This window comes from Nomascus leucogenys, chromosome 10 (assembly GCF_006542625.1).
Source record: "Nomascus leucogenys isolate Asia chromosome 10, Asia_NLE_v1, whole genome shotgun sequence".
Classification (NCBI taxonomy): domain Eukaryota; kingdom Metazoa; phylum Chordata; class Mammalia; order Primates; family Hylobatidae; genus Nomascus; species Nomascus leucogenys.
In genome coordinates, this window is record NC_044390.1 from 89,998,779 (window position 1) to 90,020,494 (window position 21,716).

Here is a 21,716-nt window from a genome sequence, read left to right on the forward strand (position 1 = left end):
CCCCGTCTCTACTAAAAATACAAAAAATTAGCCGGGCGTGGTGGCGGGCGCCTGTAGTCTCAGCTACGCGGGAGGCTGAGGCAGGAGAATGGCGTGAACCCGGGGGGCGGAGCCTGCAGTGAGCCGAGATCGCGCCACTGCACTCCAGCCTGGGTGAAAGAGCGAGACTCCTTCTCAAAAAAAAAAAAAAAAGAAAGAGAAATAAGAAAAGAAAGAATGAGAGAGAGAAAAGAAAGAAAAGGGGAAAGGAAAGGAAAGGAAAGGAAAAAGGGTCCCTGACCTCAGACAGGTTACAGTCTCACTAGGGAGACAAAGGTCAGGATTACGTGGGCGTCATTTTCCTCCTTACAGGCAGGCGGTGCCTCTCCCTTCAAAAGCAAGGGACCTTTATGTATGATTCCACATCTGCATTCCCATAGGAAAGAGAAACAGCAGAAACACAATACCCATCTGAGAGCTACGCTTAGAGAGGACTCTGGGCTTTTATTTATTTTTTCACTTCAGTCTTGTGACCAGTGATTTTAAGGGGAAGCCAATAATAATGGTTTTAAAAAGCCTCACGCCACCCCTGGCGGCATCTCCTCGGTGTACTTTGCTGTTCAGATCCGCCTGCCTTCTGTCCCAGCCTAATACCGCCCGGCCTCAGCCCCCATTGTTCCTGGCGCTGGCGGGGTGTCCGGTTGCGGAGCCGGCTGCGTCTCTGGAAATGCATCCTGCATCCCCGCATGGATAACAGCTGCAGCTATGTTAGAATTGCAGAAAGAGGGGAGAGTGTCATTGTGTGCCTTTTGACACATACGTTAAGACCAAAAAGGAAAAAACACGTCTATCTGTGCGGCCACCGACCAGACTCATGGAGGCCAGATTTTCTCCAATTAACCAGATCTTGCCCTGGTGCAGACAAGACTTAGTGAGTTCGGGGAAGGGGTGGGGAGAGGGAATTGGCCGGGGTCCCTACCCTGGGTGGAAGGAGGAGGGATGGGTTCCCCCTCCCCCCCTCCCCTCCGGGTTTAGGGAGGGGATTAGAGGTGGGGAGGAGCTGGGGGGGCGTTTGGCCTGTGCCCTAACCTTGAGAGGGAGGTGGGGGTTGGAGGTGTGCGGGGGGCGGGGCGTGTGCCGGGGTCGCCGCGAGTTGGAGGGTTGGGGGTGTGCGGGGAGAGGCGCGTGTCCCGAGATCGCGGGGGGTGGGGTTGGAGGTGTGCGGGGGGAGGGGCGTGCCCTGGAGTTGGGGGCGGGCGAGGCGTTTGCGGGCGCGGGGGGCGGGGTTGGAGGTGTGCGGGGGAGGGGCGTGCCCTGGAGTTGGGGGCGGGGCGAGGCGGGCTCCTCCCCGGCGGGCGAGCCCGGGCGCGGCGCGGTGGCCTCGCGGTGCCTAGGCTGGGGCTGCCGGACCGTGAGGCTGAGTCGCGCGGACGGAGCCGGGCAAGAGCGGGCGGCGGCGGCAGGATGAACAGCATCAAGAACGTGCCGGCGCGGGTGCTGAGCCGCAGGCCGGGCCACAGCCTGGAGGCCGAGCGCGAGCAGTTCGACAAGACCCAGGCGAGCGGGCGGCGGGCGGCGGGCAGGCGGACAAGCGGCGTCCCTGTCCCCTCACGCGCGAACGGCTGGAGCCCGGGAGGCGCCGACCAGGGGCGGGGGACGGCGCGGGGGCAGGGCCTGTGTCCGCCCGGGCTCTCCGAGAGCTCCGCGGCCGCCCCCCGCCGGCCTCCGCGGCCCGAGCCGACCGGCGCGCAGGTGAACCGGAAGCCGCGCTCCCCGCTCCCGCCGGGCACTCGGGCCCAGAGGCGCCGGGGCTGAGGGGGTCGGGGTCAGGGTGTGCGCGGGCCGGGAGCGCCGGAGCTGAGGCGGCCGGGGACGGAGATGGGGCCGGGGTTGGGTGTGCGCGAGCCCAGCGAGCCGGGGGCCGAGGGGGCTGGGGATCCAGGTGCTCCCGGGGCCGACGCGGCCCGACTGGGGTCCCCGCCGTTCCGTGCCGCTCCTTGCCGGCTCCTGCCCCCGTCTCCTACCCCCTGAAACCGATGCCCCCACGGGCAATTTCCTTAAAGGAAATTCCTTAAACTCCCAGCTTCCTTCTCTCGTGAGCGGTTTCCCAGGGCTGCACAGTCTCCTATTATTTGCTGGGTGAAAAGCTTCTCGTATGTCGCCAGACTTGTTTGCCCGAGCGCTGCCCACGTATAAATAGGTGCACACCCCCTCATTAAATACCGGCGCCCGGCAGACAGAAACTTCCTGGGGCTCCCTTCCTGCGCCTCCCACGCTTGTATCTCTTCCAGATGATGCCTATCCTGGGAAGGCTTTAGAAATAAGGGCGCGGGTGTGCGTTTTGTACTTGTGTTTGTGCCGGGGACCCACGATGCAGACGTTGCTGCGTTTCTGGTTTCCTGTTGCTTTTTACAAACTCTTGAAGTGCTCTCAGGCTTGGGGGATGGGCGGTGGAGGGGGGCATACTTGTTTATTTGCCAAAATAAGTCAACCAAGACTGAAATGGCTGAAAAATTTTACTCTAGAGATAAAGGAAGCCAGAGGACCCCTCCCACTCCCGTCTAAAGCAGGTTGGTGACATTTGCGTTTGTGGCGGCTATTTGCAAGTTCCGTCCCACTTGTCCTTGCAGAGAGCGATGACTTCTGCGGTTGCCTTCACATCTAGTTAGCACATGCACTCTACAACAGCTTTCGTTTTGAAATGAGAGAGAACGCAGGGAGACCTTCTAACCTTTGTGCTTGGGATTGACCCAGAAAGCAATAATAAATCCTGAGGATATCAAGGCTTTAGAAATGCCACGTGCTGGAACCCAGGTGGCCGCAAGTTACCAATTTATCCTTGTGATCTTCATCACCATCAACTGGTTCAGCCGGGATAGCCCGTCATTTAAAAAAAATTTAAAGTCACCAATACATAATTAATTGTGCCAAGAACTTGTAGATCATAGGGAGAAAACCTGAATTGGCAGACAGATCTGGGTGTTGTCAGAAACTTTGTGTATTCACTGAGTTTTTTCTCGTGCCTTTGAGGAGGTATAAAGAGGTCTGATTGCTACATGGAGGAGATGGGATGTGAAGGACCAACTTCATTGATCTTACTCTTGAATGGTAAGAAGTCAAGGGCAACCTTCCTGAGTGTCAAAGAGAGAATCTCTGATACAGGACCACACATTGTAGTGGTTGGTTTGATACACAAGAAGGTGGATTTTTTTTTTTAAGACAGAGTCTCTCTCGTTGCCCAGGCTGGAGTGCAATGGCATGATCTCAGCTCTCTGCAACCTCCGCCTCCCGGGTTCAAGTGATTCTCCTGCCTCAGCCTCCCAAGTGGCTGGGAGTACAAGCGTGCGCCACCACACCTGGCTAATTTTTGTGTTTTCAGTAGAGAAGGTGTTTCACCATGTTGGACAGGCTGGTCTCGAACTCCTGACCTCAGGCAATCCACCCACCTCACCTCGGCCTCCCAAGGTGTTGGGATTACAGGTGCCTCACCGAAGGTGGATTGTTTTGTTTTGTTTTGCTCTGGGTTTTTCTCGGAGGCTAAGAGGGCCACTTACAATGAGTAACTGTAATGGGTGAATGTCACAGGACTTACCTATTCTGGGGCACCATTTTCTGGAAAGGTGGAGTTTGAGTTCATTGTCTGGGTTTGCTCGTCTTCACAGTGACTTATTGAGGAATGTAAGAATGAGGTTTTGTACATGGTTAATATTTAATTAAATCGTTCCCAGAAATAATCAAGTGAGCCGCCAGCCAGGCCCCGTGGTGGAAAAGGACCTGGAGAGCTGAGGTTGCTACTTCCATGCCTCCTTCAGGACAGAAAATAGCACATGCAGTCCAGGCACCTGGCTTCCTTTGTAATACGCTGCTTGTCTTGGATTGACCACAGCGCTGTGTGCTGTGGCAGGAGCACTAGGCTGGCTTAGAATTTAAATATTCACTAGCCTGCCAGCCTCGCTTTCCTCCCCTGGGCTCCTGGGTCAGGAGGAAGATAATTGCTTTCCTGTGAGCTTTTTTGACAGGACACACCCTGTTTGCAAATATCTCTGGGGTTAGCGCTCAGGAGTGTGAAGAGAGGCCATCATGTGCCTGCTGGGAGCTGGTGCCTGTGATTGTTGCATGGTGTGTGTGTATAATCCCAGGGGAATGTCCAGAAAACCAGTGTATGCTTTTCTTCCCTATGACTTTAGTCCCTTTGGTAAAAACAAAACAAAACAAAAACCCTTTTCAAAATGGAGGTGACAAACTTTTATTGTCTTGTTACTGTTGTTTTCTGAATACAGAATACTACAAAACACAGCATGCCTGTGTTTGGAACCTGAGCACTGCCTGTACCATTTAAAAAGAGGATGTGGTATCATAAAGGCACTAGTAGGTAGGTAGACCGAGGCTCTAGCCTGTGTCCCTGGCAAGTTGCTTAACTCGTAAATCTATGTCCTTGTCTGAAAAAAAAACACCATACAGATCGTTCCAGCTATCGTATAGGGCTGTTGTAAGGTGTAAGAGAGCGACCGTGTGGCAGCTGGAACCTGTGGCTGTGTTAATGACTTAGTAAGGCGTTGCAGCTGGAATTAGAGTTTCTCATCAGCTGAGATGGTCCTTGAGATGGGGTGAGTCTCCTGGGCTACCAGGTGGGCTCAGTGTAATCACAGAGGTCTTTAAATGTGGACAAGGGAGGCAGGAGAGGAGGTCGGAGTGAGGCCGTGTGAGAAAGACTCCAATGCCTGCTGCTGGGAAGGAGCCACTAGCCAAGGAGTATGGGCGTCCTCCACAACCTGGAAAAGGCGAGGAAATGGATTCTTCCCTAGAGCCTCCAGGAGGAAACACAGCCTTTCTGACACTTTGCTTTTAGTCCTGTGAGACCTGTTTTAGACTTCCGACCTCCAGAACTGCAAGTTTGTGTGATTTGTTATGGCAGCCATAAGGAACTAATACATCCAGTATGTAAACATGAAACAGCACCTAGGGCATAGCAGGGCCTCAGCAGATACTTGGCCCAACCGTCTTTCTCCCTTCCCTCCCTCCGCTGAAAAGTTTAACATCTAGAGAAGAAAGCATCTTTGAAGCATATCATGAAGAAGCACTCAGTTAGGAGTACTGGAAATGCTCACGGTGAGTCCTGCCTTTTCCTGATCTGTGAACCTTTCTGCTTCACTGGGCCTCAGTTTCCGCTGCAGGCGCAGAGGTTGGAGATCAAGCCGAGAAGATTCCTCTCAGGTTAGGATGGGAGAAACCCTTTACTACATTGCAAGGGCTCTGGCCACTGCTGAGTGAGCCAAGTCTGGCAGGTGAGCATTGACTGTAGACATAAAACTACCCAGGTGTGAGGGGTTCCTGCGGGGCCAGGGATTGTCTAGGGGAGCAATATGTGGAAACAGTTCATAGGTCCAGTTTTCCAGGTCGCTGACATACATGCTTAGCATCCCCCGTGAAACCAAAATCCTGTCAAGATTAACATTTATTGACAACTGAGGGCTTCTCAGCCCTGGCGCACAGTAGAGCAGTGCTATCCCAGGAGGAACCAGAGGCAAGCCACGTGTGTACTTTCAGATTGTCTAGTAACTACTAGAAAAGTTAACAGAAACAGGTGAGATTAACTGTAATTGCATATTTTATTTAACCCAGTATATCCAAAAGATAGCCCTTTCAACATGTAATTGCCACAAAAATTATGAATGGGAGAATTTACATTCTTTTTCTCCTACTAAATCTTTGAAATAGGTGTGTACTGGACACTCACAGCTGATCTCAGTCTGGACTCACCACCTTTCCAATACTCACAGCCCCCACCGGCCAGCGGCTACTGTGCCGGACAATGCAAGTGTTAGAATCACCTGGTGGCTTTTAGAAAAGGGCAACGTTTACGTGTATAGGAGTGATTTGCCCGCAGCTTGGCACAGGTGTTGAGCTCGTTGTTCCTGGGCATGCGCACTGCTGTCTCGCCACGTGACATCCTCTGCTCGGTTCCACCCCATCAGCCCACATGGCGTTGCCCTCGTGGTGATGCCCGGCAGGCCGCTGACTTCCTGACCCCTGGGCTGCATATTGCCTCCCTGGGAGAGCTATTCCAGAGGCTGTTCTTGGTCCAGATTGGGGTGGGAAGGCGCCGCCCATCCCTGACCTCCCCGTCCCTGTCTCTGATGTGCTTTGATGCCCATGACACATTCCAGAGCGCTGCTTGCTGTCTTACCATTTGGCCTGTTCCTGTAGCTTTGAGGTATGCCCCAGGAAGGTCCGAGTCATCTTTGTACCCTCTAAGAGGTGGAGAGATGCGAACTGTGGCCACGTGTGGAATGGCAGGGCAGTCAAGAGCAAGCTCCAGGTTCAGCCCCTGGCTCTGTCCGTTCACCACTCTGCCTCAGTTTCCTCACCTACAAAATGGGGGCGATACTACTACACACCTCCTGGAGTGGTTTTGAAGATTTACAGGTGTTCATAATGCCTGGTGTGTAGTGAATGCCGTGTAAGTGTTGGCTATTATATTGTGTTCGGAAGAGCAGGCTGGGCTGAAAGAGAGAAACAAGCTCCCTGTTGGGCTCTGTCCGGTGCCCTTAGCTGTAAGCGGAGGCCTTGTGTGCTGGGGCGGTTGGGGAGAAAAGTGGATCTGCACAGAGGTTGGGGGACTCAGGCATGGGGGGACAGCCCTTCCCTGGAAGAGTGAGCCCAGAGGTGCCACATTGTGAAGGCTCTCCAGGGTTGGGAGGATATTCTGGGGGACGACAGCCTCAGGAAGTGCGGACAAAGCCAGCAGGAGCCTTGCCTGGCCGAACTGCTCACTCTCTGAATAGGGACAGGCGCAGACGAGGCCCCTTCTCTGACCTGACCCAGACGCCAGCCTCCCAGCCAGCACTGCACTGGTCATTCGTGAATGAAACCCAGCTGGCCACTGGATCCCAGCAGCTTAAAGTGGAAAGCCTCTGAGTGGAGTCCAGGCCTGCTTGGCCGAGGGACAGGGATACCCAGCCGGCTAACCTGAGACGCCTTGGCTGCTCTGTTGGCGATGCCCTTACCCGCCCCCCTCCCCGCCCAACTTGGTAATCTGCGATGCTGACTTGCATATCACCTCCTCTGTGCAGCCACCTGCTGCCATCCTCCTGCCCAAGCTTCTCTGTGCTGCCCAGTCCTCATGACATCATTTGCACTGCTTCCACATCTGCCCTGACACGCTGCAGCTGGCCCAGCAGAGCGGGAGGAAGCAGACAGACATGGGGTGGGCGCGTGTGTAGACCAGGCTTGCCTGAGAAGTGGGAGTGTGTCACCTCCTTGCCGAGCTCCCTGAGCAACTGCTCAGACCTGCACCGGCCACCTACCCTGGGGTCCTCAGGCAGGGCCACGTCCTAAGTGGCTGGATGAGAGGATGCTCAGGGGCCGGTGGTCTCCCTTCTTTGATGCTGTCCTCTTGGTGAGGTCTGAAAGGCTCATGGCCATCCATTCTAGGGAATGACTGAGCCCTGGAGAAAAGTTCAGTTGGGGCGAGATTGTTTTTTCTCTGGTTAAAATAAACATGATCCTCAAACTGCAGTAGGTTCATCTGCCTGGAGGTGACTCAGGCCCCTGGCTTTTGGGACAGACGGGTTTGTGGAGTGATGTCACCAGGGCCCAGGGAACGAAACTGCACGAACTGGCTGCCTGTCACTTCCAGAGCTAGCCTGGCAGAGGGGTAACGCAGGAACAGTCCTACTACTGGGTGTCACCCACAAAGCCTGGGGCAGAGGTGGCAGTGGGTCAGGCGGCAACATTGTAACCAGCGTCCTGGGGAACCTGGGCTCTCATGCTCCCCTCGGGAGCTTTCCTAAACGCTGAAATGATGGAGCGGCCAGGACCAAGCAGGCCTGGGTGAGAGTGAGGGGAGATACAGGCTAAATGGAGCCGAGCAGTTGCCCCTGACTTCCTGTCTGCCGGAGCTGACCCAGCCGTCCACCTCGCTGCTTTGCATGTGGCCGTATCCCGGCCTCCTCAGCTACAGAAACCCTGTGTTTGCTCTGTCAATGGCCTTTGAGGGGACAAACGCATTTGAATGAGATCTCTCTGTCCTTCAACCAACTCTTTGGAAATGCTAAAGCAAAATAACCCGCCGCTCTGCCAGCGTCCGTCCGTGTGCCCCAGCTCTTTGAAGAACGTTCTTGTCCCTGCCGAGTGCTGCTGTTAGGTGCCACGATAACAGCACAAGGAGGCTTACGTCTGATTCATTTCAGGGTTGATTTTAAAAATAGAAATTGTTTTATAGTTACTTTTACTATGCAGCTCTAGTGGATAAATTATTAGCTGGAGAAGGAGAGACTTGGTGCCCTGAAGTCGTCCAGTACTTGTCTTTGAAAGAGCTCTTGTTCTTTGAGTGTTCACCCTTCCCTTTGCCCAGTGGGGATTTGCTGACAGCCAGATGTTGGTTTGGGCCTAGAGATACAGCAGGAAGGAAGATGTCCCTGTATTCGGGGGTTGGAGGTGGGGACAGAGTATAATCAGTGGACAGACAACTCCGGAGCCTCCTGGGCCACAGGGTGCTGTGGGGTTGGCATGTGGGGCGGCTGCTGCCTGGAGCCTCCGAGCTCGGTCGCCTGGCTTTGCTGACAGTGCCCATTCCTGCGGTCTGTTTCCATCTGGAGTCCACATCAGGCCTGGGCCAGGAGCCTCTCGGGAGCATCCCCTGCCTCACCCTGATCTCCCCTCTTCTGAAGCAGCACTCTGAGATGCTCGCCGGGGTGCGCCCCGTGAGTCTCAGTCCAGAGACCAGTGCAGCTCTGGGCTGCTCACGGGTCAGCGGGCCCCGTCTGGCCTGATTGTTCCTGGAAGCAGGGCAGGTGTATCCTGAGGGCTTGGGCTCCCCCTGGCCACTGAGCTGAGCTGAAGGCCACAGCCCAGAGGCAGATGCCCTCGCCCCAAGGGATGGGGGCAGTGGGAAGGCCCCTTGGCTCTGCCAGCCCCAAGGCCTTCATTACTCGGGATTTGAACACATCCTGATCCAGAGCCCACTCCCAATTTGGAGGCATGTTAGCAGGCCCTTGGGGAGCGGGGTTCCTGTGGTGGGACAATAAGGACGTCTACGCTGACACACTTCTCCCGCACCCAGCCCTACGCCGCACCCAGAACTGTGAAGGCCATGCAGCCCAGGGCCGCCTGGGAGGGGCCTGAGGGGCTCCATCTCCATCTCTGGTCCATCTCTAGTCCACATTTTTTTTTGTTATTTATGACCTTGGACAGGTGGTTAACCTGCAGCCTCAATGTCCTCCCTTGCCCGCCTGCTCCGAGGTTCCTTATGAGCATTAATGAGGTAACACCGGAACAATGCTGTCTGCTCAGGGCCCAGTACAAGGCTGAGCTCAATAAAATTGATTTTATTAATAGGTTATTGAGACCTGTCTGCTGGCCTTATGGCATAGAGTATGTTCTTACACACTTGGCGATGCCAGTTATCCTGAGTGTATCTGCACAGCCTCACCTGCGCCCTGGGCCCCTGGGTACCCCTGAGCTTTGTCCCTACTCTCTGCCCTTAAAGGTCAGGCCGTTCCTGCTGCCGGCACTGGGCAGGATAAGAGCAGGCTTGGAGAGTTGTGAGCAGGTGGGGCCCCTGGGGCGTGGGTGTGGACTCCGAGGATTTTTCGAGACCCGAAAAGCTGCAGGGTCGGTGGAAACAGGCAGGAGCTGACCTCACTCTGCCCCTCTCTGCTGTCTCTGTGGACCCTCCAACTCCCTTCCACAAGGTGTCTCACGGCTGCTGTGGAACTCTCTATTGTTTTGTTTTGTTTGAGATGCAGTTTAGCTCTGTTGCCCAGGCCGGAGTGCAGTGGCATGATCTTGGCTCACTGCAGCCTCCCAGGTTCAAGCGATTCTCTGCCTCAGCTTCCTGAATAGCTGGGATTACAGGCACACACCACCATGCCCGGCTAATTTTTGTATTTTTAGTAGAGACGGGAGTTTCACCATGTTGGCCAGGCTGGTCTCAAACTCCTGGCCTCAAGTGATCCACCTGCCTCAGTCTCGCAAAGTGCTGGGATGACAGGCGTGAGCCACCGCGCCGGCCTATTATTTTTACTTTTCAGAGGCAGCTTCTCACTCTGTCACCCAGGATGGAGTGCAGTGGTGCTGTCATGGCTCACTGCAGCTTGGAACTCCTGGACCCAAGCAATTCTCAGCCTTCTGAGTAGCAGGGGTCTACAGCCGTGCACCACCACACCCGGCTAAGTTTTAAATTATTTTTGGTAGAGATGGGGTCTTGCTAGGCTGGGCTTGAACTCCTGGGCACAAGTGATCCTCCCACCTCAGCTTCCCAAAGTGCTGAGATTATAGGCGTGCGCCACTGCGCCTGGTCCCCCTCCATTATCGCTTCTGTCCTGCTTCCTCCAGAGACCTCCCCTGACCCAGCCAGACACCCCTCCCTGTTGTGCCCAGCAGTGGGAAGAACAGCATCCCCCTCCTCATGCTCTCATGCTGCCCATTATCACTGCATTCCCTGCAGAGCCCTGGTCCCACAGCCACTCACAGCTGTGTGGAAACTGCCCTGCCAGGCTCTGTGTGAGGCCCCTGCTTCTTGGGAGCCGGATGGGAGCTGTGGGTGCTGAGTAGCGGACAGACCCCAGGGCGGTCACATGTGTTCTTATGATCTTCCTTTCTCTAGCACTGGGTTTTTCCACCCTGAGCTGAGATCTGTAATCAATCCCTTCCACTCCTCAAAGGCTGCGCTGCCCCGAAGGGGTGTCTCTGTGGCAGCTGACCAGCCAGCCTCTGGCCTGTGTCAGAGCTGCTGGGGTTGTTCTGGCCCGAGGGGCCACACGGGGCACAAATGCAGGCTAGAGAGAACCCAGCGATGGGCCTGGGCAGCCCTCTACCTCCCATGGCACACTGCAGTTTCCTCACCTTCAAAATGGGGAGAACGACGTTCACCCCACTCGGCAGCTATGAGGATAGCATGTTGAGAACCTCAGGACCCAGAACCAAGTATTGCTGGCAGTTGGACCCGCTTCGGGACTGTAAGCCTCAGAGCGGAGCTGTGTCAAGGACACCCTGTGTGGATTTCACCGCAGAGTGAGCCCCTCAGCACCTGCGCTGCCGCAGCCCCTCAGACCCCTGGAGCCACTTCCTCAAAGGAGGGTCAGCAGCAGACGGGAGTAGGTGGGACATCACTGGGACCTGCCCGTGCTTCTCCTGGGACAGGGCTTAGCTGCTACTGCCTGGTCAGAGGCGAGGCCCACGGAGCAGCCACAGACTCCCACTGTGCGAGCACTGTGCCTCCTTGTGTGGCGCTCCGAGCCTGGTGCACACATCTGCCCATCCTAGACACAACGGGGCTGTGTTCCCAGAGCCAGCCGGCACCCTGCCCGGGAGGGCCCTGCTGCCACGGATCCTGTCCCCTGCCGCCAGCGCGGGGAGCAGGCAGCACTGAGGCCCAGGCGCACAGCAGACCATGCCATGTGCCCAAGACATGCCCCGTCACGCTGCATTCCTGGGGCCTCCCTCCTGCCATGAAAGTCATTCGTGTGCCAGGCACTGTTGAGGAGCTGGGGGTTCAGCAGCACCTATAGGCCGATCTTCTTCCCCTCGTGTTGCTGAGTGCTGGGTGAGGGGAGAGGGTGATAAATAAGGAAACACTCCACTGTCCGAGGGTTCCCGGTCCTCAGAGACCATCCATCCAGGAGGTGCAGATTTCAACAGGGCGGCTGCAGGAAGGTGTGAGGGTGCCGGGTGCGGGGAGCTGGAGCTCTGCTGCGTGGGCATCTGGAGCCTGGGGCCTGGGGGCACAGGGGTGGCTGCACCTTGGCCTCAGTGTGTCTTTCCTCGCAAAGAGGAGAGGGCAGCCCATTACCCCAGAATGTGTTCTCTGCTTCCAGGGTCCCTATCTCAGCCCCGTCCTGGGGTTTCTTCAGTGTCAAGAGAAACCCCCACATCTCTGGGTCTACAGCCTCTCTGGTGCCAGGTCTGCACCAGTCACTTCGCCTCCACCCTTCTTGCCAGGAATCTTCTGAACCAGGTGGCAGCTCAGGTGTCGGCAGCTGGGGATGGGGTTACACTCCCCGGAGACGGACACGCCTGGCTTGTGAAGGGACAGCTGCTTGCTGATGAGCTGGGGAAAGGCACAGCCCCTGCCTCCTGCCTTGGGAGCCCCTCCCCACAGAAGGAACTGCCTGGGGGCTGTTCAGAGTCACTAAGGACACAGGTTGTGGAATCAGACAGACCTGGCTTTGAACCCTGCCTTTGTCCTTATTAGCTGTACAGACAAGTATATAAGCCTCTGTGCCTCAGTTTCCTCACCAGGAAAATGGGATCGTCACCACTTCCCTGGGCTGTTGCTGGGAGGCGAGTTGCCCATGCCTGGCTGGGGCTGGGCACTGAGGATCCTTATCATCATCATCGCTGCTGTCATGGGCAATGTTCCGCCTTGGTAGGGGTGTGACACTCACAGCCATGGCTTCTCACAGTGGAGACGAGTTTGTTCAAGGAAGGAGCTGAGGCCTGGGGGCCACTGGCTGGGCAGCCCTCAGGATCAGGCCCACCAGAGCCTCTGTGCGTTTCCTCAGGTCCTGGTTCCTTGAGATGGGACCGCAGCTCCTCCCCAACTACGGGGAGCAGGGCTCAGGGCAGCCCCAGGATGCCTGCCTGGGAGGGTCCAGTACAATGGGCCCTGTGTGTGAAAGGGGGCCAGCATCGTGCTAGGGGCCAGGGGTGGCCCAGAGACTGCCTGGCCCAGCCCCACAGTCCCCCAGCTCCCATCTGAGGTCCCACCAGGAAGGGCCCCCCAGCTTCCTGGGCTGGCTTTTCTCACAGAGGAAATTCCACAGTAGACCCTAATTGGATGTCCTCTGCTCTGGTGCTGGGTGGGAGAGCACAGTGGCATCCGGGGAGAAGGTGCAGAAGCGCTGCACTGTCCTGCAAGCCAGCTCCCTGCCCTGCAAGGCCTGCCTGGCTCAGGCCAGCCTGTGGCTCTGGAGCCCAGCTGCCCTGGCTGAGGCTGGGGGCTGGGGAGAATGGCTGGCCCGGAGCTGCGTGTCCCATCTCAGTGTCTGCATCTGTCGAGGCCCCATCCCTCCCGCCCATGGCCTGGGCAGCTCTTCTCAGTCCACCATTGGTGGTGGGGGACAGAGGCTTAGCAGACCTGTTCCCGCATGAGAAATACCCCATGCCTCATGGAGCCAGGGCTGGGTGGTAGTGACGGTACCGCCGTGAGCCTTCTTCGAGAGCACAGTCACGTCCAGGAAGCCTTCTCGGAAAAGGAGGCAGTAGCTGGGGGTGGGGGAGGGGATGAGACTGCCGTAGGTGGAGCGGGAGGGATGCCGAGATTCTGGCCTTGGTCAAGTGTGAAGGTGCCACTTGCGCAGCTCCGGGTGACAGCTGCAGACTCCACTCCTGCCTTCCTCCGCCTCTGGCTGGGCTGCAGGTGGCAGCAGGAGCTTGACACAGTTTGACAGGGCGAGGCCCCACCCAGGAGAGGGGCAGCCTATGGGGCAGTGGGCCACAGGCCCTGGGCTTAGCCTAAGTTTCCCGGGAATGCCTCCCAAGAGAGTGGGGACAATGTGATGTGCACCCTTCATGGGGTGCCGCAAAGGCCAGGTGGGCCCCAGCTGGGAGCTCCAGTCTCAGCTGCTTTTCCCCAAGGGGAGATGGGGCCGGAGGACACCACATTGGGCCATGACCTGGGGCTTAGGGCACCACATCTGCCAGGAGAGTCAAGTCTTGCAGGTTTTGGGCAGGATGGCCTCCCGGAGCCATAGCCCAGCTTTGGTCCTTGTCCCCTGACTCCTGGAGCTCTTGGTTTTCACTGTAGTTCCGGCTGCACCGATCAGACACAGGGAAGTCCTTCAGAGGCTTAGGTTGAGGGGATTCCTGTCTCCCCCATTGCTCCGCTGGCCTTGAACCCAGGCAGAATCCTGTTCAGTATTGTGCTTCTCCCCCTTGGGGTGATGTCTCCTGGGGTGGCTGCCTGGGGCTCTAAACACTGCTCCTTTGTCCCTCACAGGCCATCAGCATCAGCAAAGCCATCAACACCCAGGAGGCCCCCGTGAAGGAGAAGCACGCCCGGCGTATCCTTGGCTGGCTCTTGGGCCCAGGATTCGGGTGTGGATGTGGGAGCAGCGTAGCGCTGCAGGTGGCCTGCGGTCAGCTGTGCCGGGGTCACAAGGTCCCTCACTGAGCCAGGGGAGGAGGGTCCCGTGCGGCTTGGCTCCTTCCCATCTCAGTCTCATCACAAAAACTCCCCCATTGGGCCCAATGAAGGTTTCCTTGTCTTCCCCTAACTCCTGTCCCCTTGGCTGGACACTGGAGCTCTGGTGACCTGGGGTTGATGGGCACGTGATTGGGGGCCGGCCCTCTTCCGGCAGCTCTGGCCTCTCTCAGCTGGGTTTGCTGAGCCCCCGCACTCCAGTCTGTGCTTCCACACTTGGCCTTGACATTGCAGGCATCATTCTGGGCACACACCATGAGAAGGGGGCTTTCACCTTCTGGTCCTACGCCATCGGGCTGCCGCTGCCCAGCAGCTCCATTCTGAGCTGGAAGTTCTGCCACGTCCTCCACAAGGTCCTTCGAGATGGGCACCCCAATGTGAGTAGCAGCTGCTCCCTCTGCTCCCCGGAGCTGGGGCACTGTCCCGCTGACATGCGGGCTCTGGCCCTGTTCCTGTCCCCGTAGCTCTGGGCTGTTCCTCCCGCCTCGGGTGGGGAGTGCGTGTCTCAGGGCCCTACCACAGGGTCCTGGACACTCCCCCGTCCCGTGTTCCCTGCACTGCAGGTGCTGCATGACTGCCAGCGCTACCGCAGCAACATCCGGGAGATCGGAGACCTGTGGGTAGGTCCAGCCAGTCTAGGTCCTGCCTGGCATTCAGGGCTTTCCCGAGCGTGTGGGGCTGAGCGAAGGGTGGCTCCCTCTGGGCAGTTCCCTGCGGGTGGCTGGGTTTTCCCAGGGGCGACAGTGGGAGGGGCAGCACGGGGAGATGCTGCCTGCCTTTGAAGGCCTGACCCAGGGCACTCCACACGCATAACCAGTGGGCCCTCCAGCTCCGAAGTCACCCGGGCCCTTTAGTCCTCACGAGTTGGGAAATGTGGCAAGACCACAGCCCGGGCACCTCAGTGGTGGTTAGAGAGCCTGTGGCAGGGCGCAGGTTCCTGGGCTCCCGCAGAGCTGCTGCTGCGGAAGAATCAGGACTGGAGGTCTGCATTTTGAGCACACTTGCCGGATGATCCTTAGACACAGTAAGGCCCGAGAGCCCTGGGAGCCTGCAATATGGATGCACTGCAAGACCTCAGGAGTTAGAGATGTCCCTGGTGGGCAGAGGGCCTTGGCCTGATTCTCTCTGGAGCACTGTGGGGTGCTCTTCTGCCTAGGCAGGGACATAGGAGCAGGGCAGGCCCTGGACCGGGGACCCACAGGGAGGCCTGACCAGGGCGTTATCCAACCCAGGACCACTGCCCTGACTCACTTCCCTTGAAGCGAGGAAAACATTGCCCATGGTGCCATCTGCAGATGCAGGCCCAGCTGGCCCGGCCGCAGGGGCCATGGGGCTGGAGGAGGGAGCAGGGAGGATGTGTCCAGGCGCCCGTCGGGATGTGCCTCCCTGCCAGCACCAGCACTTTAATAAAGCGTCCCTGCTCAGAATTGGCCTGCTGCCCTGGACAAAGAGCTCTCTCCTCACAAGAGTTTCTTTGGCAGGAATGACAAGGAGGAAGATTAAGGGAAAAAGCTAGAGACAGAGAGGGAGGTTGGTGGAGGCCGGGAGAAGACGTTTGTTGAATGAAGAAGTGCCCGGTGGTGGGTCACTCTCATGCCCAGGTCCTTGAGGACTCTTGGACATGTTCACGAGCCGTGGCCCCTCACCCTGTCTGTCTTCCCACAGGGACATCTGCATGACCGGTATGGACAGCTGGTGAATGTCTACACCAAGCTGCTGCTGACCAAGATCTCCTTCCACCTCAAGGTGGTTTCCTCGGGGGAGTCATGGGGCTGAGGGACCCGTGGGCTTTTCCCACTGTGACGTTATGGCACGTGTTGGGACATCGAGGGTGGGATCTATCCTCTCCATGAGTCTTTCCATTTACCTTCTTGTCCCAACTGTGACTAAAGAGGAGACAGGGAAGCCAGGGCATCACGAAGCTCCTAGAACACCTCAGGCGTTTCTGTGGACGTGGGCACTGGGCTTTCTCAGTCTCCGCTGTCCTGGCCGGGTGCTCCCCTCCTCCCAACCCCCTCCACTGCCCTCTGCCACCTATGTGGACCACAGCCTGGGTCTGCCAAGAGCAGGGCCCAGGGCCCAGCGTGGGGCCCCCTGGTTCAGTGGCTGCTGGGTGGGGGTGGGGGGTCCTGGTTCAGTGGCTGCTGGGTGGGGGGGGGCCTGGTTCAGTGGCCACTGGGTGGGGGTGGGGGGACCCTGGTTCAGTGGCTGTTGGGTGGGGGGGCCTGGTTCAGTGGCCACTGGGTGGGGGTGGGGGGACCCTGGTTCAGTGGCCGCTGGGTTGGGGGGGCCCTGGTTCAGTGGCCGCTGGGTGGGGGTTCTCTCCACAGCATCCCCAGTTTCCCGCGGGCCTGGAAGTGACAGACGAGGTATTGGAGAAGGCAGCTGGGACCGATGTCAACAACATGTGAGTCACTCTGCATGGCTACATGGCCACTTCCCCTCGGCTTCCCCATTCCTTCCTACCGTGTCTCACGCCCAGGCATCCGCATGGGGCAGTGGGGTTGAATGAGTCCGTGGCCTTGTTGGTTGACGCTCACGCTCCCAGGGACAGAGGGTGAAGTTAAAAGGGTGGGGTGTACTTGAAGGACTGTCGTCCTGGCAGAGGCACGCTGACTCACCAGAGCCATGGTGTCAGCGGTGCCTCCGTCCCCACTGGACGGGGGGTCTCAGGACAAGTTGGTGGGCCCACCCACCCTTTTTCATCTCTTCCCCCACTTCTCTTGCGTAGCTTCCAGCTCACTGTGGAGATGTTTGATTACATGGATTGTGAGCTGAAGCTTTCTGAATCAGGTGAGCCGTAAAGAGGGGATGTGGGGGTCTGAGTGCATTGCTAAGTCCCCAGAGAAGGGACGAGAAGAAAAAAAGAAGACATGAGTGATCAGAACAGCTGATCACTATGAAATGACCCTGGCCAGCCACAGTGGCTCACATCTGTAATCCCAGCATTTTGGGAGGCCAAGGCAGGCAGATCGCTTGAGGTCAGGGGTTCAAGACCAGCCTGGCCAACATGGTGAAACACTGTCTCTACTAAAAAAAATATAAAAATTAACCAGGCGTGGTGGCTCATGCCTGTAGTCCCAGCTACTCGGGAGGCTGAGGCAGGAGAATCACTTGAACCCAGGCGGTGGAGATCATGCTGCTACACTCCAGCCTGGGCGACAGATTGAGACTCTGTCTCAAAAAAAAAAAAAAAAAACAAAACAAAAGAAATGCCCCTTCTCCTGCCCCTCCCAGGGTCCCTGCACCTCCAGGGATAGGTAATGGGGCCTCCTGGCACCTCCAGGGATAGGTAATGGGGCCTCCTGGCACCTCCAAAGCATGGCAGGCCCCAGTGGGTACATCCAGGATACAGGTTCAGCCATCCCTTCCATCCAGTGAGTGTCACTCCGTCAGCCCCAAGACGGGGAGGGTGAGGAGGTGTGCACAGGAGCCACCTTGCCAGGTTCCTGCCCCAGCCTTGGGCCATCTGCAGAGCCCAGTTGGAAGAGAGGTGGTTTGGGTCGTCCTGCCCATTTTCTGCTCTAGAAAGCCTCTGAGTCACGTCAGACTTCCTAGCGGGGGAACCCGGCTGCTGTTGGACAGGAAATCTCAGAGGGCTCAGCTTCCAGGCTGGAGAACTGATTGTTCTGGGTGGCAGCTTCAAAACAACTCATGGGTGACTCAGTGCTTTCCATCAGAGGGCAAGAAGCAAATGCCTCCTTAAGGGAAAATTGGGAGTTAGAGGCACTTTGGGCAGCCCCCCTGAGTCCCCAGGTCTGGCCTCTGCAGCTGGGTGAGCCTGATGGGCATTCAGTTCCAGTGGGTGAGAGGCGGGCTCAGAGCTGGACCCTTGTGCCTGGGAAGAGCCTGCTCAGGAGCTGACGTGGAGAGCAGGGGGCAAGTGTCCAAAGGTGTGGCCCCAACTGTGCAGCAGGACAGGGCTACCAGGCTCTGTGTCCTGGCAGAGATGTGCTGAGCCTGAGCCTCTCAGCACAGAGGCCACCAGGTAGGAGCCAGATACCCCTGGCATGGGAGAAGGCCAGTGTGGGCAGGCAGTGGCCCCACGAGGGAAGTGGAGAACACACACAGGCACGCTCCCCACCTGGTGACACTGGTGTGTTGATGAAGCACAAAGGGGTGTACCAGCATCTGCTGGAGAAATTCCTAGATCTGCAGAGATGACAGGTGCAGGGGCTTCCCTGCCTCAGGACCTGTAACAGCAAAGAAACAAATGTCCTAAACATGCCTCAGCGGAGGCTGCGTCTCGCTGTCTGTGCAGAGCAGAGAACGGAGGGTGGCGGTGAAGAAAGACATGCGTCGAATCTGTGATGGCGGAGGCCTGGTTGCATCTCGCTGTCTGTGCAGAGCAGAGAATGGAGGGTGGCGGGAAGAGAGATGTGTCGAATCTGGGATAGCCGGGAAGATCTAGAAAACATTCTACTGTGTGAAATCAAGCAGATTGCCGAACAGCATGGACATACGTGTTTAAGATCCAAGCAGTACTTTATGTGTGCTGTAATTTTTTGCAAGGAAAACATCCTTAGCATGACATGCAATTAGAGATTAATTTTTTAGAAAGGCAGCACTTTGTGTCTTGCCCCTCCCCCTCCGGCTCTCTCCTGTCACTGCAGAGATGTGCAAGTGGTCCCATCACAGGCAAGGCGGGAGCAGGACCTGAGGGGCCGGGGCACAGGTCTGTGCAGCAGGGGCTGTCTGGCCGCTCTCCCGTGCTGGCCAGCTGCCTGCTGTCATTCTTCTCTCTGCCTCAGAGAAGCTGCCAGCCAAGGAGGAGGCAGCCTCATGTTTGTCCTTTGTCCCTCCCACTTGGTAGTTGTGATACAAGGCCCGATTGTCAGGGGCAGGGGAGATGGGCCCTGGGGGCAAGCGAGGTTTCAGGGTCACTTGGGGTGTGCAGAGCCAAGTTGTGACCCTCGTGCCGTGTAACTTGGCAGAAGCCCTGCCTGTTCCCACATCTGTAAAGTTAGGCATTTGGGGTGCTCCATCGTGAGCCTCCCTCCTGCTCTAACCTTCAGCACGGGTTTGAGGCCCGTGGGCATGGAGCTGTCCGTCACTCTTGTCAGTCGGGCACCTCGTCCTGGGCTCCCAGGTGGAGGTCTCTGGAAGCCCTTGCTGAGCTGGGCTTGGAGCTCCTTTGCCTTGACCTTGCTGTTGCCGTTGACCTCCTTCATGGGAGCATCTGGTCTTGACTTGGGGCAGCCCCAGCACATGAGGCTCCCGTCTTGGAGGCAGGAGGCACACTGGTGTGCGGGAGCTGGCTTAGGGCCCTGCTTCACAGCCGGACCACCTTGGGCAGGTTGCCCAGCTCCCAAGGGCTCACGGTCTTCCTCTTGCCCCTCTTTTGCACAGTTTTCCGACAGCTCAACACGGCCATCGCCGTATCCCAGATGTCCTCAGGCCAGTGCCGCCTGGCCCCGCTCATCCAGGTCATCCAGGACTGCAGCCACCTCTACCACTACACGGTCAAGCTCCTGTTCAAGCTCCACTCTTGTGAGTGTCCCAGGGCAGCCCCTGCCCCACAAGGCTGTGTTTATGTGGCTTAGACATTCACTGTCAAAAAGGAAAATCGGAAAATTAGAGGTTTATTCATTTAAAAATGGCAGTAATAAACCTACTACCCATTAATAGAAATAACATACATTTTATGAAAAAAACAATAAAACCCACTACTTTACCAAGCAAAAAACTTAGTGAGTGGCTTGGTTTTCATTTTTACGACTGAATGCCTGGCTTGGCCGAGACGGAGGCCCCACCTGCTCTCAGCAGTCTCCCACCAGGCACCCTGGGGGTGCGAGCACAAAAAGGCAAAAGGTGTCTGGGGTGTTAGGAGAGTTTTGATCTCACCAACCCCTTGAAAGGGTCTCGTCCCTTGACCACACTTTGAGAACCACTGTGTTGGTGTCAGCCCGGGACAAATGTGTTTGGTGAAAGCGGCTTGCTAGTGCCTCCCGAAGCCAGGTGTGGGTTAGGTGAGATGTGGCCGCAGCGCCTTCCTTTCCATTCGCTGTTTCCTTCTCTAGCTCAGTCTGAACTGAGCCCTCCCACAGCATCTCACACAGGTCTCCCCCTCCCGATGGGAGAGCGGGCCTGGCCCAGTCTTGGGTGATCTCTGATCTGTGAGTTTGTAGCATACGGAGGAACAGGCAGCGCAGGTGAGCCCCTGAGCAGCGTGCAGAGAAGTCCTGTTACACTTGTGCCACCCTCCAGGTCTCCCTGCGGACACCCTGCAAGGCCACAGGGACCGGTTCCACGAGCAGTTTCACAGGTATTGCCTGGGACAGGGACAGGATTGAGGCCGGTGGGGGAGAGGCTCCGTGGCCCCTTCCTGAACCCGAACTTCCCACCATCTCTGCAGCCTCAGGAACTTCTTCCGCAGAGCCTCCGACATGCTGTACTTCAAGCGGCTCATCCAGATCCCCCGGCTGCCCGAGGTACCACCCGCAAGAGGGCCCCGAGGCCCTTTGAGGACCCCAGGCACCTGGCTGGGCCCCACATAGTCTATGGAGATGGCGGAAGGGGGGCTTGCTTGGGGGACAGCTGAGCAGGTCCCACCTGCCGCCCCTGCAGGGACCCCCTAACTTCCTGCGGGCCTCAGCCCTGGCTGAGCACATCAAGCCGGTGGTGGTGATCCCCGAGGAGGCCCCAGAGGATGAGGAGCCGGAGAATCTCATTGAGATCAGCACGGGGCCCCCTGCGGGGGAGCCACTGGTGAGCCCCCCCGCACAGCCCGTGTCCCCCAGTCCTCCAGCTGCAGCATGAGGCCAACGGGAGTGTCGGGTGGCCAGCCCTCCCTTTGCCCACTGCCCGGCCTGGAGGGCACAGGTGAGTGGGGCAGGGGTCACCATGCTTTGCTGTGGCAGGTGGTGGCTGATCTCTTCGATCAGACGTTTGGACCCCCCAATGGCTCTGTGAAGGACGACAGGTGAGGGCTGGAGGAGCCGAGTGGGCTGGGGGTGGTTGGAAACGGCCTCAGCTGAGCTATGCTCTGGACACTTCTGTCTGGAAAGGCCACGGGTGGGGAACATGAACCTGTGAGGTGCCCAAATCCTGAGTGGCCACTGAGGAGGAGACAGGTTCCTGTGCTGGGTCTCTTGACTGTTCTGGTTGACTTAACTTGAACCCCAGGACCTCTGTCCCCAGGGACCTCCAGATTGAGAGCTTGAAGAGAGAGGTGGAAATGCTCCGCTCTGAGCTGGAGAAGATCAAGCTGGAGGTGCCGGGGAGGGGGTGGGCAGGGGCCGGGTGGGGATGGGCTGGAGGTGCCGGGGTGGGGGTGGGTGGGGGCCGGGGCCCCTCACAGCCCAGGCAGGGCCCCACATCACACCTCCTTCCGCAGGCCCAGCGGTACATCGCGCAGCTGAAGAGCCAGGTGAATGCACTGGAGGGTGAGCTGGAGGAGCAGCGGAAGCAGAAGCAGAAGGCCCTGGTGGATAATGAGCAGCTCCGCCACGAGCTGGCCCAGCTGAGGGCTGCCCAGCTGGAGGGCGAGCGGAGCCAGGGCCTGCGTGAGGAGGCTGAGAGTATGTATGGCCTCGGCCAGAGGGGTCCAAGGGCGTGTCCCCAGCCCCTGCCACCCCACGTGGGGCGTCAC

General features: G+C 57.7%; 1 protein-coding gene across 2 annotated transcripts in view; it reads left to right on the forward strand.

Annotated features, from left to right (window-relative positions):
* The first annotated feature begins 362 nt into the window (after positions 1–362).
* The window catches only part of HIP1R (huntingtin interacting protein 1 related), a 28,197-nt gene continuing 6,843 nt past the window's right edge, over positions 363–21,716 (forward strand). Inside the window, exons 1-14 of one of the 2 annotated variants that reach the window (XM_030821574.1) lie at positions 363–910; positions 13,922–13,985; positions 14,360–14,502; positions 14,689–14,745; positions 15,791–15,871; positions 16,456–16,532; positions 16,857–16,918; positions 19,475–19,615; positions 20,333–20,390; positions 20,481–20,556; positions 20,693–20,833; positions 20,986–21,047; positions 21,266–21,338; positions 21,462–21,645. In XM_030821574.1, the coding sequence (XP_030677434.1) occupies positions 854–910; positions 13,922–13,985; positions 14,360–14,502; positions 14,689–14,745; positions 15,791–15,871; positions 16,456–16,532; positions 16,857–16,918; positions 19,475–19,615; positions 20,333–20,390; positions 20,481–20,556; positions 20,693–20,833; positions 20,986–21,047; positions 21,266–21,338; positions 21,462–21,645 (1,276 nt within the window). In that variant the 5' untranslated portion in view covers positions 363–853. Of the gene's footprint in view, positions 911–1,320; positions 1,537–13,921; positions 13,986–14,359; positions 14,503–14,688; positions 14,746–15,790; positions 15,872–16,455; positions 16,533–16,856; positions 16,919–19,474; positions 19,616–20,332; positions 20,391–20,480; positions 20,557–20,692; positions 20,834–20,985; positions 21,048–21,265; positions 21,339–21,461; positions 21,646–21,716 lie in introns of those variants that run through there. The other variant, XM_030821573.1, reaches the window with a different exon arrangement.